Genomic DNA, 18,304 nt, shown 5'->3' on the forward strand with positions numbered 1-18,304 from the left:
GTAGGTAATTTAAATGAAATATAACTTGACGACTGTAAAAATGTGACAGAAAGAAATTTGTACTAATTAATAGATTATCTGTAATAATAAAACAAAGAAAACTAGACATTTGATATAATAAAAATAATTTAATACTACAAACATATAGTAAATGACTAGATTATAGTCTAATTGTTTGAAAAATATAGTCATATTGGTCATTTTCATTACATAAACTTTAAAAATATGTCGTTATTAGAATTAGATTTAGAAACAATTGAGAAAACACAACAAATAGCAAAACTTTTATCTGAGAAAATACAAAAAACAGAAATTATAGATTTTTCTAAAACAAGAATTTAGAATAATTTCATTGTGTTTTTTTTAGAAAATATAGAAAAAAATAAAAAAGAAGAAAGCTTTTTTTAAAGAATTCAAATTGAAGATTGTCCATTAATAGATGGAAATATAAATAAACATAGTTTTGAAAATATATATATATATATATATATATATATATATATATATATATATATATATATATATATATATATATATATATATATATATATATATATAATTATTTTTTTATAGAATAGTGGTATAAAAGCAATCAAACCCTAGTTAAATTTAGGTCGATATAGATATTTTAAAGGTTATTTATTATTAAATGATATACGGGATAAATTAAGGAATGATGATTTTATTTATTTAGATATTTCAAGTATAAATAAATATAATTAACAATTAATGCATATTAATTTAATGAATAATTAATTTATTAGTCTGGCTGGATTTACCTCTCTTTTTTAATCGAATTTAATGAGACACATAGAATCTATAAATTTAGCCTATACTTAATTTTCAGATAAAGAAATTAGATTTTTACTTAATTATACTAATTAAAGAAACACCAGGAAATTTTAGAAATTAAAAGAGATGAAAATTAAAGGGTGTTGGTAAATTACTAAAAAGGGTTTAATTGATTTGTGTTAAATTAATAATTTTGACGAATAATTTAATATTTAGTCTGTTTTTGAACTTCCTCATCTAATTGATATTGCTGTTATTAAGGAAATCTCAAACTCGAAATATATGAAAAATGTAATTTATTTGGATCTATAGGATTTTTGCAGTGATTAAATTAATTAAATTATGGCCTAAATATGTTTAAAGGGGAGAGATGTTAACCTGAGAATAAGAATTATTAATTTAAAAAATACTTAAATATCAGACGAAGGGTTATAATCAGTTTCTGTTTCAGAAAATCTTAAATGCTTATAAAAAATATATCTTAGTGGATGTTAAAAAGTTAATGATAAAGGAATTTCTTATTTATTAGAATCTAGTAAATTAAAAAGTTTGGATGTCTAATATTTAATTTTAGAATAAGGAAATAAAATTAAATTAAGAGTATTTGACACTTTAATAGCATCAGAAAAAATTAAAACAATAAAAGTATATACATATATATTAATAAATACATATTTTATATATATATATATATAAATTATAAAAAATATTATATATATATATATTATTTATATTATACTATTTATATATATATATATATATATATTATTTTTGAACAAAAAAATATAGGAATTCAAGTTTTTTGATAGTTTTATTGGAAATATTGAAATCGAGAGGATTTTTTCAATTGTTCCTAGTTTGGAAAAATTATAATATATTGATTTTTAGACTTTAGGCAATTTTGATAATGAAATGGTTTATAAAATACTTAATAATATGAGTATTTGTAAATTAAATTATGTTCGATTTACTAAAAATGTATATATATAAATATTTAATAATAGATTTAAAATATTTTATTTTTAAAAGGTAAAATTAAATAGTTTTAATCTAAAATTTTAAAAAAATGATAAATTTAAAGATAAATTAATATCTTAATTTAAATAATAATATCCAAATACACCAAATTTCGAAAAAACCTTAGATGAAATCGCAGATAAAATGAATAAACAAGGCACTGAAATTTCAAATATTCAGGAAATTTAAAATTAGAAGAAAATTGAAAGTCAAAGCTTGGAATAAAACCAGAACTTTTTTTTAATAAATAATGCCGATTTAGTAGATGATAATTTGCTATATTATTATTTAATTTCCTCTTTTAATTTAAAAAATAAAATAAATAATTTAATTTATTTAAATTTTTCAAATAATAAATTAATTTCTGACTTTTGTTTATGTATATTCTTCCAAAAATTAAGTTTTCCTTATTTAAAAGTGGTAAATGTTTCTAATACTAATATATAAATAGGAGGTTTTTTATTTATTTTATTAGAAAATTAAAAATCATAAATTGAAAATATTATGTTCTAAAACTGTAAATATCTTAACTATAATTAGGCATTGACTTTAATTCTAAATGCCAAACACTAATATTTATAAAAAACGAGAATTTTATTTTCATATATATAATATATAAATGACGAAATTTTAAAGGAATATATTAATTATTACATTTAAAAACATTTATATGAACTAAAATTATAATATTAAGTTATTCCTAATGTAATTATATATATACATATTAATATACTACATAATTAATATATATATATATATATATATAAATAAATACATATATATTTAAATTTAAATATTAGATATTAAATTTTGAAAACTCTTAAATATAAGGCAGTTGCTTTAGTAAATTTTTAGGTCTTTTTATTTTTAATAATGTTAGTTTATTAAATTTATCTAATACTTAAATAAACACGGAGAATTTTAAAATTCTAACTTGTTAAAAGAAATATAAATTTTGTAAATAAAAATTGAGGTATTTATGGATTTATAATACTCCGTAAATAAAGGATATTGAGATTTAAAAACTTAATATTTTTTAAGAAATTTTACTTAAAAATTTAAATTATAATGAACTTTTTTACTCCAAAAGTGAGTTTTTGAATGAAAGTATAGCCTCATTTGTTTAAAATAAAGAGGATTTTTTCGGACTTCAATGGTATATATAATTCGATAAATTACCTCTTTTAAAAGACAATAACATCATTGAAATTTTAAAGATGAAATAATCTGTAATTTATTAGATTTCTTTTAGTTTTTAAGTTAATAATGTCGATTAAATTGAGAAAATAGAAAAAGTTTTGAATTAAATAAGTTCTAATGTATAATTAGAGAATACTAAAAAAAATTTAAAGTAAATTATTATAAAGGAATGCCCTTAATTTTCAGTTTAAATGAAAAATATAGTGGATTATTAAGTAGAAAGTCCTTTTTTATAAGAATTAGGTTAAAAATGTGTATTTTATAGCTTAAATATGTTTAAGTCTTTAGATTTTAATAATAAGAATATAACAAAATTCATTTAGGCTTTTAATATTTAAATTCTCGATTTTTCAGGGTCAAATTTGACAGGAAAGCAATTTCTTTGTTTCTGTTAAAAAATTTAAGATTAGAAAATTAATTATATTACAGAAATTAATCTTAAAAATATTTTTTCAATAACAGATGATATAATTTTAGTAAAATCAAAATATATTTAAATAAAATATAATATATATAATATATATATATATATATATATATATATATATATATATATATATATATCTATTTTTATTATTTTTATTATTTTTTTACATTTTTTTTTATTTCCACAAATAATTAAGGGAATGGTAAATTCTTTATAAGGCGAGAAATAAATTAATGAAAAGTCTAATAATAAACAAAAAAATTCTGTTAAAAATAATGTTCTTAATTAAGATAAAAATTATAATTAAATTTTTAAGATTTTCCCATATTTAATAAAATTAATTATTAAAAATACTTCAGTAACATAACATTCTTTGATAAGAATTCTTAAACAAACTCCCTTTTCTCATTAATTCGATATCTAATCTTTAATAAACTAATATTAATAAACCACGAAAATAACCGATGAGTCCATAATAGCCTTAAAAGACTCTCCTTATTTAAAAAATATTCAAATATTAGACCTATCTAATTGTTGTTTTAGTTCTTTTACATTCCAAGAGTTAATATAATCCTCTTTATGTCACAATATAGAAGAATTATTACTAAACTGTGAATATTTAAACGAGAGTTCGTTCATTTCTTTAGCAAAAACAAAGCATTTTCCGAAATTAAAAACGGTGAGATTTTCGAACACTGAAAACTGCGCGTCTTCAATTGGCTATTTAAGCCGGGCTAAATATTTCGAGTTAAACTTTTAAGTAGAAAACCTATTAATTTTCGAGAAAAAATACTACCAATAGACAAAATTTATGGACAATCTAATATAAAGTATATATATGAGAAATATATAGAGCTTAATGCTAGACGATATGAATGATAATATGATTGCTTTGAAAGAATTTTTCTAGTTTTCGAAGTTTTCATATAATCTATAGCATTTTAGTCTAAAAAATATACTAGATAAATAAAAATACTACTACACATGGAAAGAACTAGCCGATTCTGATAAATTCCCGAATTTAAAGACTATAAGTGTATAAAACTTAAGGTTTTCGGAGAATTTAAATGCCTTATTATAGTAAAAATTCAAGCCTTATTTAAATTTAAGTATACTAATTGAAGAAAATGAACATTTAATTAATGAAGAGAGTATATAAGTACTCTCTAAGTAATAAATTATGCTTAATTCGAATACTTTTCTATTTAAAAAAATCGAAAATGTCAAAAATGAGGTCTGGGTGAAATTTTCTTAGGGAAATTTTGGTTATTTTTTAAAGGTTTTGGAATTTTCGTAAGGCATTAATAATAATTGTTTATAGGCTTTTGTAGAAGGGAATTTTTTAAATTTAGAATTTGTTAATTTAGAAGAATGTAAATAGTTAAAGTACAAAGATTTCAAAGTTTTTATGGACTCTTTCCTAGAAGAAAGGACTAAAATCGATATATTTGATATACTTAATTAGTTTTTGGAGAAATACGAAGAGTACTTTGAGGCTTTTGAGAGTCTAAAACTATTAAAATCGAACGAAAATAATGATTTTTCGTACCTATTTGACTTCATGAGGGATAATAGAATCTTCGATTTCACAAAGGAAGAGGATAAGAGTATTTTATTTAAGAAAATCGAACTATATAGGGATATTTCGAGTTAAAGTAGGATATAAATAGACTCAAATATATTCGAAAAGCTATAGGATTTGATAGATATGATAAATTTTTTAGATTTGAATTTTTTCTAAAATCCAATGAAATTTTTGAGGAATAAAATTTATAAAAAAATGGATCTTTCGTTTGTTTAATTTAGTGGAAATTGTGAGGGTTTTATTTAAAATTTTAAACCGAATTTTTTAGAAGAAATTAGCTTAAATTATATCAAAAGTTCTTTTTTTTTCAAAAATCATTTAAATCTGCCTTTTTTTAAAAAATGTGAAAACCTTAAATGCATCAAAATTAGAGGAAATCCATTGATTTTTTAAGATTTTAAGGAATTTCAAAATATAGCCTCTTAAATACAGTCTTTTTCATAATTTTTGCCAAAACTAGATTTCTATTCACTTTTTGCGCCTTTTATAGAAAATTAAAATGTTTAAAAAGACTAATTTTTATAAGAATTACCCTTTTAATGCTCCTTTTTTTACGAATAGTAGGCTTTTTTATTGAAAATACGGGTAGATTTTCCTAATTTATATTAATATAGTCAAGATTCTATACTTTATTTATAAAAAATACTACCTAGAGTGTAAAATATAGAGATTATTTCAGTAAATGTAAATAATGTTTTGAAGTTTGTTGATTTTTTAATAAATATTGATATTTAATTTTCAATAAAAAGGTTAATTATTCCCGAAAAAAACCGCATTTTGGAAAAATAAATGATTTAGTTAATCGAAAAAGACATTTTTGATTAAGAATTCGACATTTTCTATTTTATTACTTCCCATGTATAAAATACACATATAAATTAATTAACTTAGATTTTATAAAATATTAAACCGGTTTTTATTTCCTAAATATAAAAACTATCTCTATTCCCTTATAAATAAATTGAAAAAACTATTCCTTTATGTAAATATGTTAATGTAAAAAAAGTCACTTTTAATCATATTTTACCAAGTCTTTCCATTTCTAAAGATTACTTCTTGAAGTTTTTGGAAGTATTTGGTCCTTATTTTTCTTAAATAGACTTTAAATCGCCTTCTATTAAAATTCTTTAGGTTTTAAATGAACTTTTTGTGGATTAAGAATTTCTTAATAATCCTATTTATTCACATTGTTATTAAAAAATTATAAATTTAGCAGTAGAATAATGCTACAAGTTTAAAAATTATAAACTTTTGGACGACATATTTATAAATTAGAACCTTTCGAAATATTTAAAGGTTTTACATTTAAATAGGAGTTTTTATTAGTTTTTTTTCATATAAATGGTGTAATTAGGAGATTTTGAAAAAAGAATTTAACAATATAGTATTTTTGTGGAAGATCTGACTTTTTTTTATATCCCTTAATAACATAATGTATTTTTTTAGATGTTCCTATAATGTTTTAAATATGTAAAAAATGTAAAATTCGAATTAAAAGAAGAGGATATCCAAGAAGGAAAAACAGGAGAAATCTTAGAAATAAATTAGCTTTTCCCTATATTAGAAAGTACTAAGTATTTACATATTATAGATTGTGTTTTATAATAATTCAGTCATTAGTTAAATGCAGAAGTATTGGAAAAAATATTCGAAAAAAGTACTAAGTTAAATATTTTAGACTAACTTAATAGAATCTCATTTAAAAATAATAAATACTTTGAACTTTAGAATATTAAAGAGAAAATGATACTTGAAAATTATAAAAAAAGCTCAATATAAAATAATAATGAAATAAATAGAAAAACTTAATATAATAATAATACTTTAATAATTGATAAAAAAAATAAAAAAGAAAGCTTTTTTCGTTCTATTGAGACTAAATCTCCAATTGATATTTAAAATACAATTTCTTCTATAGAAAAATAAGTGGATAATAAAAATTAATAATAGTTAGATGAAATAAAATCAGAAACTAATATATAAAATGATAATATAAAAAATACTGTAAAAGAACGAATTAAAATGGCTGCTATTAAATAGGAATAAAAAAATAAAATCCCCGATATGAATAAAAGTAATAAAATTTAAAATAATCCAGCTAATTAACTTATAACCGAAAAATAATTAACAGCTTTTATCCTAAAACTAAAAAATTTAAACCAAATAGACTTTTCGAATAGTTCTTTAAAATAAGAGCATTATTAAGAATTAATAGATTCTAAGCTTTATTTTAAAAAACTTACATTTTTTAATTTATATTAATGTCAGAATTTAAATCGTATATTAGAACTCCTTTAAATTTTCTAAAAATAAGATTTAAATTCTAAGTATAACTAAAAAAAAAAAATATTTAATTAATAACAAAATATAATTATTTATTTATAATAAAATATAATATATTTAATGAAATAATTTTTTTTATATATAAAAAATACAATATTTTAATATATAGAGAAATATAATTTTTTATATATAAGAAAATTAAATTTTTTCATATATATAAGAAAATAATTTTTTTTATATATATAACAAAATATAATTTTAATATATAACAAAATTTAATTTTTTAATTAAAACTAAATTAAATATTAATAAAAATTAAAATAAAATTTTAATATATAAAATAAATTAAAAAATTTTATATATAAAGAAATATAATTTTATATATATAACAAAATATAATATTTATATAAAAAAAAATATAATTTTTTATATATATTAAAATTAAAATTATTTTTTATATAACAAACTACAATTTTTTAAATATAATAAATTACAATTTTACATATATATAACTAAATATAATTTTTATATACAAAACACAATATATTTTATATAATCAAAATAAAATTTTATATAAATAACAAAATACAATTTTATATAATTAACTAAATACAATTTTATATATACATATATATACATAAAAAAATAAAAAGAATTATATTACAAAATACAATTTTAAATATATATAACAAAATACAATCTTTTATATATTTTTTTTTTTTCGTAAATTAGTTTTGAATTTTATAGATTTTTAGAAAATTTACCTATTAATAGTTTATATAATTCCAAAAAAAACATGTATAAGAAAATTGTCGAATTTTTAATTAATTGTTCTTTTTTTACTAAAAATGTTAAATATTTGCGTTTAGATTTCCTTTTTAAAAAATCTAATACTAAACCTAAAAATATTTAGTTTCTTTAGAAAATATTCGACCCCATTAAAAGTTATAACGGCAATCTTTAGATAAACATAACTTCCTTTTTATAATTACTTCCTTAGGAATTAAAACAGATAGTAAATGATTAATTGATATAATTTTTAGTTTAAAAATACTCACCAATCCATTATTTATAACCAGAGCATTATATTTAAGTATAATATGCGTTTAATTCGCTTGTTTAGTAGAAAAATCTGGATATTGATACAGTTATAATGTATTTTTTGAACTAAAGGTTTTAAAAAAGCATTAGTGCAACCACTTTTGAGCTACTTTATGAAGCAGTTATTATAAAGGAAAATCAGATAGATTTAGTGGAGTATGAATTAAAGATATTAAAGTATCACTTGGAGAATAAAAGGACAAAATGTCAGTAAAAAATTTAAAAAATAATAAAGAGTATTTAGTCTAAGAAAATGAAATAATAAGAGAAAGAAGAAATAAAAGACTTATAAATAAAAATAAATTAAGAAATTAAATTAAAGGAATAGGAAAAAGTTGAAAAAAAGAAAGAAATGTAGAAATTTTAAATATAAATGGAGAAAAAGCAAATGGAAGAAATTCAAAACAAAAGAAAAGAAGCCGAAAAGCAACTAAAGAAATAAAAGGAAGAAGAAGAATTAAAAAAAAAAGCCGAAGAAGAATAAAAAATAAAATAAATGGAAGAAGAATAGAAAAAAAATACCTCCGAATAAAATTAATTAGGAAAAGAAAAAAAGGGAGTATTTAGTTATCTTGATACTGTAGAATAAAAATAAAGAATATAAATGGAATAATATAATCAATTAAAAAATAGAAAATAACTAATCACAGAATAATAGTAATAAGGAAACTAAACTTAATAAAAAGAAGATTAAGATAATAATAATAATTATGATATGAAAAAAAAAGAACAAGAACAAGAAACTTAAATAAAAAAAATCAGTACTTAAGTTTAATAATAAGAAAATAATATTATAGATGACTAAGAGAAATAGAGAATTATTAATATTTAAATGAATAAATATAAATAAATGAAAGAAATTAAAAAAGAATGCGATCTCTTATTATTAAATGCTTATTAATTAAAAAACTAAGATATTAGTGAGACAAGAAAAAGGGAATATTTAGAAAAAGAAATTCAAGAAATAAACTAGTAAATAGAATAAATAGAAATACAATTAGTTGATTTATTTAATAAAAAACGAACAAAAAAAAACTCGAAATAATAAAACGATATCCTTTTTTAATTTCTAGATTAAATTAATTTCGCCTATAATAAATACTTCAATTAAAAAGGTTTAAATAAATATATAGAAAGTTATGTAAGTCCTTGGGTTACAATGAATAAAAACTACCAAGAAGTTAAAAAAACTATGCCTATAAGTACTAAAATACACATAATAAATAATAATAGTAATATAAATAATAATAACAACTATATAAACGATTATAATACTAACAATAATAATAACAATAATAATAATAATAATAGTGATTATAAATAAAGAAATGAAGAGATAAATAATCTTGTAAAACCTGACCATAATTTAGATGATAAGCTTCTTAGAAATCTAGTAGAATTAATGAAATCTAAAATGTAATAATTAAGAAGCATTAATCTATCAGGTTTAAATGTAGGGGATGATTTTGCAGAAAATTTCGGACTTCTTCTTTCTAATTAAGATTAGTTTAATTAATTGAAACGTATTTAATTATATCATAATTAAAGATTGTCATCTTTTGGTTTGAAGTTTTTATATTCTAGTATTGTTTAAAGGATACCAAAAGGATTTAAAATTGAAATTAGTCCTTCTTTATATGATTTTGAGCATTTAAAAAAGTCTATTAACCTATATGAGAATCAATTGGTTGATAGAATTTATAATATAGTGAAGTAAATAAAGGAGAAATAAAATAGTAGTCAAAAAATAATCGAAAAAAGAATATAAGAACTATAGGAAAACAGAAAAAAAGAACTAGATAATATTCAAGTTTAAAATTTTTCTGAAAACTAAAAAAAAAAAAGAATAAGTAACAAAATTGATCCATAGAAAAATAACTTCCTAGAGAAAAAAAATGATAAAAATAATAGTAATACTGCAAAAATGAATGAAGAAGAAAATTTAAGGCTTTTATTATAAATTGCTCTAGAAAATAATTAAGATAAACTAATTTTTGTTGACGGAATTGAGTTCGATAATGATAATAAAATTAATGTTAACTAATATAATATATATAATATATATATATATATATATATATATATATATATATATATATATATATATGTATATATGTATTTTTGTTTTTTATATTAGGAATTCGAGTTTATACCACATATATTTAATAAAGAAAAAATAGAATAAAAATAAACTAAATAAGAAAATAATGAATATGATGATGAAAATGAAGAAAATGATAATGAAGATGACGAAGAAATGTTAATTTAAATAAAAAATGTAGACAATAAAAAAGATTTTTGTTAATGGAAATTACTCTCTTATAATTAAATGATTAGTCCTAATATAATCAAATATATATAAGATGATTAAACAAACGAATATTAATCCGAATAAAAATTAATAGAATAAATATTAGGTTTAAGAATTAAATATGAGAAAAGTTTAATTTAAATAAAAGCTTAAAATATATCTTAAGACGAGGAAGATTTTACTATAATTACTTAAAATTTAGTAAATCAAGGACTATATGATACAATTAATTATTTAGCAAGTAAATAATGGGAAATAAATACATGGAAGGTAGTTTTTTTTGCAGTTATTTTCTGGCCATTTACATTTTTTCATTTTTTTAAAAAATTTACATTTTCTATTACAAATTGGTTTAAAAATTATTAATTTGATTCATATTTAGAAAATTTAAATTGCTTTTAAAAAATATATACGACAGAAATTACTAAAATAGTCCCTTTAACGATTTCATCTGAAGATTTTTATTTCGATGAAGATGTGGCTAGGTTAGATGATATACTTTCACATGGAGTATCATTAGTGGTAAATGCATTTAATATATATATATATATATATATATATATATATATATATATATATATATATATATATATATTTTTTCATATATGTTTTTAGAGTTCTAAAAGATAGAATTTAAAAGCTATAAAAAATTATTTGAAGGATCCTTCTTAACCATTAAAATCATATTAAGATTAATTTATTATAAATGATTAGACTGAAAAAGCATTTCATATTTTAAAATATGCTAAATATTTATTTTTATTAAATATGATTGTATTTTAAATAGGTTTGTGTATTTTATGGCCTTATTATTTTATTACTAGTGTTTCTTAAGATTAGTGTCATTAATTCAGTATAATATACGATATACCCTTTTATATATACTCTATTATTTAAACAATACTTGAAATATTAATGCTGAGAGATATCGAAAATATAATTTGCGTAAAATAAATTTTTACAGTAAAAAGCGCTTTTTGTTGTTCTATGACTTATTCGTCGTTTATGGCTCGCTACGATATGTATACTGATATTATTTTGCTATAAAAACTTATTATTGTGAGAAATTACAGGCTAGATATATAGGGATTGCAAGTTTGTCAGTGATGAGTATTAATTTATTTTTTTTATTTTTAGGATAAATATGGGAATTTATAATTCTCTATTATAACCTAAACAAACATAATACTAGAACAGGAAAATAAGTACTTTTACATAATACAAATTTTATCAATTAGTTCACTAAAATTGCACTTATTTAAGAATTTAATGCTATAGGGGAGACTTTAGATAGGTTTTCAACTTCTTCGGCAGTAAGCTTAGATTATAAAATAGTTCCGGAAAGTTTAAGGAATGTTAAAATTCCATAAATTTTCATGTCTAAATTTTAAAAAGTCTTCTTGGAAGATGTTCCTTAAATATTTATATTATTATTTTATAATACTGCTATTTCAGTAAACACATGGTATACTTGGGATAATTTAAAAGTAAATATATAAAATTTTTATCTATTTATATATATATATAGGTGATTTTAACTACTGTTTTGAATTTATATAACTCTCTAAGTGAAGCTTGGATGGCTAGACCGAGTATTTTTAGAACTTATTAAATGTAAGAGTATTTAGAATTCAGGGAAAAATATAATGATATATATAGGATTAAAATTGGCTTAAAAGGGTATGGATTTAAGTATTTTGAATTAGATGATATTATATAGAAAATAGAAGGGTTTAATAAGAATAACTAAATGTATAAACATATTTATGAGATTAATAAATAATAAGGAGGAGAGAAAAGTCAGAGCAAAAAAAGGAAAAGCATTATGGGAGGTTCCATGAGTGGCAACAGTGAGAATAATTTATCAAAAAGTGAAAAAAGTAGTGTAGATAAAAATTAAAAAGAAGAAGAAGAAGTTAGTGACGATTAAAAAAATGCTTAATAAAAATAAAAGAAATGTAAAATAAAAATATTATATTATATTTAAAAAATTTTTTTAAAAAAAATTATTTAGAAAATGAAAAAAAAGTTTAATAATTAAATTTAGCAAAAGAATATAAAAGAGATTTATTTTTAGATTTATTAGGAAAAAGTGAATTTAATAAAAAAAATTGAAAGTAGTATATATATATATATATATTTATATTTATATTTATATATATTCTATATATTTATATTTCATATATTATCTATATCTGCAGGTATATTTAAAAATTATTCTATTTCTTATTCGCTTATGTTAAATTACTTTTAAACATATTATTTTACTGCAAAAATATTGTCTGTCCATAAATTAGCTTTTTATTTAATTAAATTTACATCCTTTTCTAAAATATATTATTATTTTTATATAAAAAATATATATTTTCTTATTATAATAAATTAAACTTAATTAATTAATTCTCTCGGGATCAAATCTTTAATATTTTTCTAATTTTTCGAGTTTTTTTTTATAATTTTCTTAAATTTCTTTTAATTTTTAAAGCCTTTCATTTCTTTCTTCCGAAACCCCTTTTCCTTTTATTGCTTCTTCGAATTAATTCTCAAGTTCTTCTTTTTTTTAAATACTTTCTTTTGTTTTTTATTCAATTTCTTTTAATCTTTATTATAACTTTTTATATATTATAAAAAAAATTATATATTTTTTGATTTATTTTTTTACTTACAACCACATAAGTTTATGAAGGTAAAGACCAATAAAAATTTGAAGAGCCTATTTTATCTGAATCTACAAGTCCATCGGACATTAGAGATACTAACACATCTTTTACGGCTTATAATACTATGTTTTTTTTTGTTATTTTTATGTGAATACTATTTTTTTTGTTTGCCTATTCCTTATTTTACAGAGTGTTTTTCAACTTCTTTTAAAATAAATATTTCTTCCTTTTTTTTTGTTATTTTCAAAGAAATAATTTATTATAATATTTTACTTTTTAATGGAAAATATTTAACATTTTTTCTCTTTTTTATTCAAAAGTTAAATTTTATTTTCTTTTCATTTTTTATTTTTTTTAAATTTGGAAATATCAAAATTAAAAATATTTATTTAATTTTTTGATAACAAAAAATATATATAATAATAAAAAAAAAATATATTTAAAAAAAAAAACATTATTAATTAAAAATAATATATATAATTATATAAGTTAATTAAAAATATATATTTATTAATTTATTTTATTATATATATTCTATATTAAAATTAAATAAATTACTATTTACATTAAATTTTTTTTCTATTTAATCACTAAATAAAATTTAAAATAATAAATCAAATAATATATGTTCCCTAATAAATCTCCAAACTAAAAAAACTATATATAGAAAACTGTAAATTAAACTAATCTTAATCTGAATTATCATTAAAGCCTTTAACTTTAAATTATCCGCACTTATAGCGTATGTAAAATAAAAAAATAATTAAATATTTTTTTTAATTATAAAAAGAAATGTAATAAATAGGAAAACAAATAACTTAATAAACTCTAGAAACTATTAAAAACACATAATAACCTTAAAATAGAATAAAAAAGAAGATTTATTTGGAAATAATATTATTGAAGAAATAAAGCCTAGTAAAAAACTTTGTAATGTATGTTTAGTTAAAAATTAATAATTTTATAGTCATTTATAGAAATTTAGCTTTAAAGAAAAAAAGTAGGTAGCATTTTTGTCTTTTTTTAAATAAGAAGATTTTATTTATTTACCTTCTTAAAATTTGGAATTCAAAAATATATAAGAATAAAATTTTATTTTAAATTAAATATAAAATGATCTTATAGGCAAATTGAAGTTATTAATTCCATAAACAGTGTATTTTTTAACGGAAAATTAGATAAATCTTAACGAAAATATTCCATAATAATATATAAATAACGAATTATTAAAAAAACATATAGATTTAATGAACAAATTAGGATTTTAAAATAATTTTAAGGAAAAAGAGTTATAAAATTTGTCCGAAATCGAAAAATAAGATAAAATACTGAAAAGTTTATAATAATAAAACAAAGAAAAAGATTAAATTATACAAAAAATAATATAAATAATTTAAGAAAACCAAATCGTTTTTATTTCTGATCATTAAAATGATTTTTTAAATTTGAAAAAATTCGAAATAGACATAAAAAATACACAAGAAATATTTTTAAATTATTAAAAGAGAATAAATGAAAAAGATGAAATTATTCAAAACTTTTAATAAAAAATAACGGGCATGAGATTATGCAAAAACTATAAATTATCATCGAAGGATAAAATAATAAAGAAGATAAACAAAGAGATTAATTAATTTAAAAAATTTAATTACTGGAAGTAGAAATTAGAGCTTTATAATAAGAAAAAAAGAAACTTCAAAATAATAATAATTATACACAAGAAAAAATTAAAAAAATAAATTAAACATAAAAATATAATAATTAAGATTTAGACTTATTACAATGTTTAATTATGTAATCTACTACATTAGAAGAATCGTAAATATAATATATAATTATATATAAAAATATATAAATATATAAAAGTATATATATATATATAATATTTTTATATATTTATTTTTATATTTATATTTTTTTATTTATCTTATATAGGCTTTTCTGATTATTTTTAATTCTATTTATTTAATCAATATTATATATATTTTTTTTTTTTTTGTAAAAAATATAATATTTATTATTATTAAATAATTAATTTAATAATATTTATTTTATTTCTATAAACATAAAATATATTATTTTTTTATTTTAAATATATTGCTTTCAATTTATATTATTTTTTTTAATATTTTTTATAAAAATTTTTTATAAATGCTAAATTTAATTATTTAATATATCAAAATTACATTTTTCAATCCATTTCACAATTTTTTTAATTTCAATATCTTAGTTTTCTTTAAAATAATAAATTAAATTTTCTTTTATTTGTTTTTTAGAAAAAACATTCTCAATAGCCATACTTAATAATAAAAAAAGTGCAATTTTTATCATTTATTAAGCATAATTAAAGTCTTTTTTATTTATTCCATTTTTATAAGCTGTTTCAAAAACCTTGTTTAATTCTAATCTTAAAGGAACCCCATAGTTTTTTTCATAATCTTAATCTTAACAATTTAAAAGATTTTATATACTATCCCTTCCAAACTATTTTTGGTGATTTATAGAAAATAAATATAAATTTTACTAAGATTCAAATTATTATATTTCGTAAATTATTTTTATACATAAGACCTTGTACTCTGCACTTTTTGTAAAATGAATAAAATGTCGAAGTTAAAATATATTTTAGTTTTTTTATAAAGAAAAAAGTAATCTTTTAGCAAAAAAAAGCTATGTTTTAGTCAATAAAAAAGAATTTAAAGATTAAATATGTGAATTTAAATTAAGTTTTTTTAAGCAATTTAAAGGTTCATTAATAAATAAATAAATATCTATTTCATATTGATAATATTTTAAATAAATATCAAAATTTTAAATATATTTATTAAGATTCTAGAAAAAAAGAAAAAAAATAATATATGTATAAATATATAAAAATAGAAATAATTATATATATATATATTAAAAATATAACAATTATTTAAATAAAAAAATAAATTTTAATATAACTGTTAATTGAAATATATATGTAAATATAAATGTTTACAATTTCTTTTTATAAATACGAGTTTTTATTTGTTTAAAATTATTCATAATAGAAATTTAATTATTGTTCATTATTTTATATTTGACTTTATAAAAATTAAAAAAATAATATAAAAATTATAATAAATACATAATTAAATATATTTATTTATATATATATATATATTATATTACATTTCTATTTCTTATTAATCATCATTATTTTTAATTTCACTTTATTATTTATTATAATATGAATTATTATTTGAATAATTAAATATTACAGTGCTTGAATTTTCGCTATTACTATTTCTTTTTAAATATATTTTGATGGAGGTAATACGAAATTAATACTTGGTCCTATAACTCTTTTTATAAATGGAATATTTGTGTTAAAATCAATATTAATTTATGGTCCATCTAAAGTAGATAAATCATCCATTAAAAAAGAATCTTCTTCTTTAAATTAAAAATATTTTATTTTATTTTAAATTAATTATTAGTTTATTTCATTTAATTTTATTCTTTTTTATGGGTCTTCTACGAATATTTAATCTAATAATAATTTTATTTTTTCGGAAAATTATAACTTTTTTCATTTATTTTAATTGATTATTCTTCTTATGTAAATATATAGTATAAAATTACTCCAAATGACCATATATCACTTTCTTCGCTTTTTATAAACCCTTTTTTATATTCAGGTGGAGAAAAAAAAGTGTCAATTTATTAAATTTATATTGGATTGTAATTTATTTTACATATATTATTTTCAAATAAAATTTTTTTAAATGATAAATTTCCGTGTATTAACTTTTCTTTGTGCATATACATTAAACCTAAAAGTATTTAATCTATTAAATAGATTAACTATTCTTCTTTTATATTTTATGTGGATAAATATTCCTTTAAATTTCCTTAATTTGCTTTTTTTTTAATTAAAATTAATTCATTTTCAGTTTCTATTTGTTCAAAGAATTTATATACGTTTGGATGATTTAATTATTTATATATTTAAAAATCTTATTAATCTAAAATTGTTTTAGATATCACTTTTATGAAAAATTATTAAGAGTCTTTAATTGCTATTTAATTTTAGTCAATATTTATAATATCATAATTTAATTATTTTAATAAGTTTGACATGAAATTAAATAATAAATATAGAATTTCAAGTATATAAAAATATTATATAAATAAATAAATAAATATATAAATATATATATATATATATATATATAATAAATTATCATACATATTTTTTTTATTTTAAATAAAATTATAAAAATAATTGTAATATAGATTATATTTCCTTTAATAAAAATCAAAATAATAAAATTTAATAATATAAATTTATAATGCTTTTTTATATTAATAATAATATCAAAATTACTTTTTTATTGCCAAAATTTTAAAATAAAAATATATAAAAAAAATGATTAAAATTGATTAATTTCTTCAAAAAAAAATCTAGTGTACTTAATGTAATATAACACTTTAAATAATAGAAGATTCTATAATTATAAATTAATGTGGACATGCTTTTCACGAAAAATGCTTCCGATAATTATTTGATTAGAAATTAAACTAATGTATACAATGTAATTAAAAGATAGTTTTGAATTATGTTATTACATAGGTTTAAATTGTAGAAATAAATAAAAATATACGTATAAGGAAAGAGGAATTCGAATAATAATTAATTAATGAAATAAAGAAAAATTAAGAATAATTGGAATATATACATAATTAATAAATAAAGAAAATCAAAGAATTAGAAAATTAAATAAGTATTTTGAAAGATAATAAGTTTTTATTAGATGAGACTGTAATTATAGATGATGAAGAAAAAAATATAGGAAAAATGATATTGAATTTTTAGATATGTAAATTAAATAATAAAGATAAGAAGATAGTAATACTTAAATATTTAATAATTAAAAGTAGTTTTTAGAGGAATAATA

General features: G+C 17.6%; 1 protein-coding gene across 1 annotated transcript, besides 39 other annotated features; it reads right to left on the reverse strand. All coding sequences in view use genetic code 6, as the record gives it.

Annotated features, from left to right (window-relative positions):
- The first annotated feature begins 469 nt into the window (after positions 1-469).
- Positions 470-558: a microsatellite.
- Positions 559-726: 168 nt separating this feature from the next.
- Positions 727-760: a microsatellite.
- Positions 761-1,438: 678 nt separating this feature from the next.
- Positions 1,439-1,554: a microsatellite.
- Positions 1,439-1,558: a microsatellite.
- Positions 1,559-2,515: 957 nt separating this feature from the next.
- Positions 2,516-2,591: a microsatellite.
- Positions 2,520-2,592: a microsatellite.
- Positions 2,593-3,511: 919 nt separating this feature from the next.
- Positions 3,512-3,573: a microsatellite.
- A 1-nt stretch (position 3,574) lies between these two features.
- Positions 3,575-3,599: a microsatellite.
- Positions 3,600-4,771: 1,172 nt separating this feature from the next.
- Positions 4,772-4,805: a microsatellite.
- A 2,562-nt stretch (positions 4,806-7,367) lies between these two features.
- Positions 7,368-7,426: a microsatellite.
- Positions 7,379-7,930: a microsatellite.
- Positions 7,436-7,841: a microsatellite.
- Positions 7,637-7,928: a microsatellite.
- Positions 7,810-7,928: a microsatellite.
- A 915-nt stretch (positions 7,931-8,845) lies between the features above and the next one.
- Positions 8,846-8,924: a microsatellite.
- A 697-nt stretch (positions 8,925-9,621) lies between these two features.
- Positions 9,622-9,715: a microsatellite.
- A 733-nt stretch (positions 9,716-10,448) lies between these two features.
- Positions 10,449-10,520: a microsatellite.
- An 81-nt stretch (positions 10,521-10,601) lies between these two features.
- Positions 10,602-10,655: a microsatellite.
- Positions 10,656-11,251: 596 nt separating this feature from the next.
- Positions 11,252-11,311: a microsatellite.
- A 1,332-nt stretch (positions 11,312-12,643) lies between these two features.
- Positions 12,644-12,688: a microsatellite.
- Positions 12,689-12,837: 149 nt separating this feature from the next.
- Positions 12,838-12,911: a microsatellite.
- Positions 12,840-12,911: a microsatellite.
- On the reverse strand, positions 12,895-13,718 carry IMG5_152360 (hypothetical protein; the record flags this gene model as incomplete). The annotated part of the gene is made up of 4 exons (XM_004030794.1): positions 12,895-13,043; positions 13,105-13,327; positions 13,383-13,553; positions 13,650-13,718. 4 exons carry the CDS (start codon positions 13,716-13,718, stop codon positions 12,895-12,897), a joined length of 612 nt encoding a protein of 203 aa, XP_004030842.1.
- Positions 13,046-13,099: a microsatellite.
- Positions 13,719-13,776: 58 nt separating the features above from the next.
- Positions 13,777-13,827: a microsatellite.
- Positions 13,777-13,857: a microsatellite.
- Positions 13,782-13,828: a microsatellite.
- Positions 13,858-15,198: 1,341 nt separating the features above from the next.
- Positions 15,199-15,272: a microsatellite.
- Positions 15,203-15,256: a microsatellite.
- Positions 15,203-15,259: a microsatellite.
- Positions 15,204-15,258: a microsatellite.
- Positions 15,260-15,302: a microsatellite.
- Positions 15,264-15,310: a microsatellite.
- Positions 15,311-15,503: 193 nt separating this feature from the next.
- Positions 15,504-15,528: a microsatellite.
- A 490-nt stretch (positions 15,529-16,018) lies between these two features.
- Positions 16,019-16,069: a microsatellite.
- A 162-nt stretch (positions 16,070-16,231) lies between these two features.
- Positions 16,232-16,305: a microsatellite.
- Positions 16,306-16,451: 146 nt separating this feature from the next.
- Positions 16,452-16,495: a microsatellite.
- Positions 16,496-17,523: 1,028 nt separating this feature from the next.
- Positions 17,524-17,584: a microsatellite.
- Positions 17,524-17,587: a microsatellite.
- An 81-nt stretch (positions 17,588-17,668) lies between these two features.
- Positions 17,669-17,700: a microsatellite.
- The last annotated feature ends 604 nt before the right edge of the window (positions 17,701-18,304 follow it).

Source organism: Ichthyophthirius multifiliis, assembly GCF_000220395.1.
Source record: "Ichthyophthirius multifiliis unplaced genomic scaffold scaff_1120509251166, whole genome shotgun sequence".
Taxonomy (NCBI): domain Eukaryota; phylum Ciliophora; class Oligohymenophorea; order Hymenostomatida; genus Ichthyophthirius; species Ichthyophthirius multifiliis.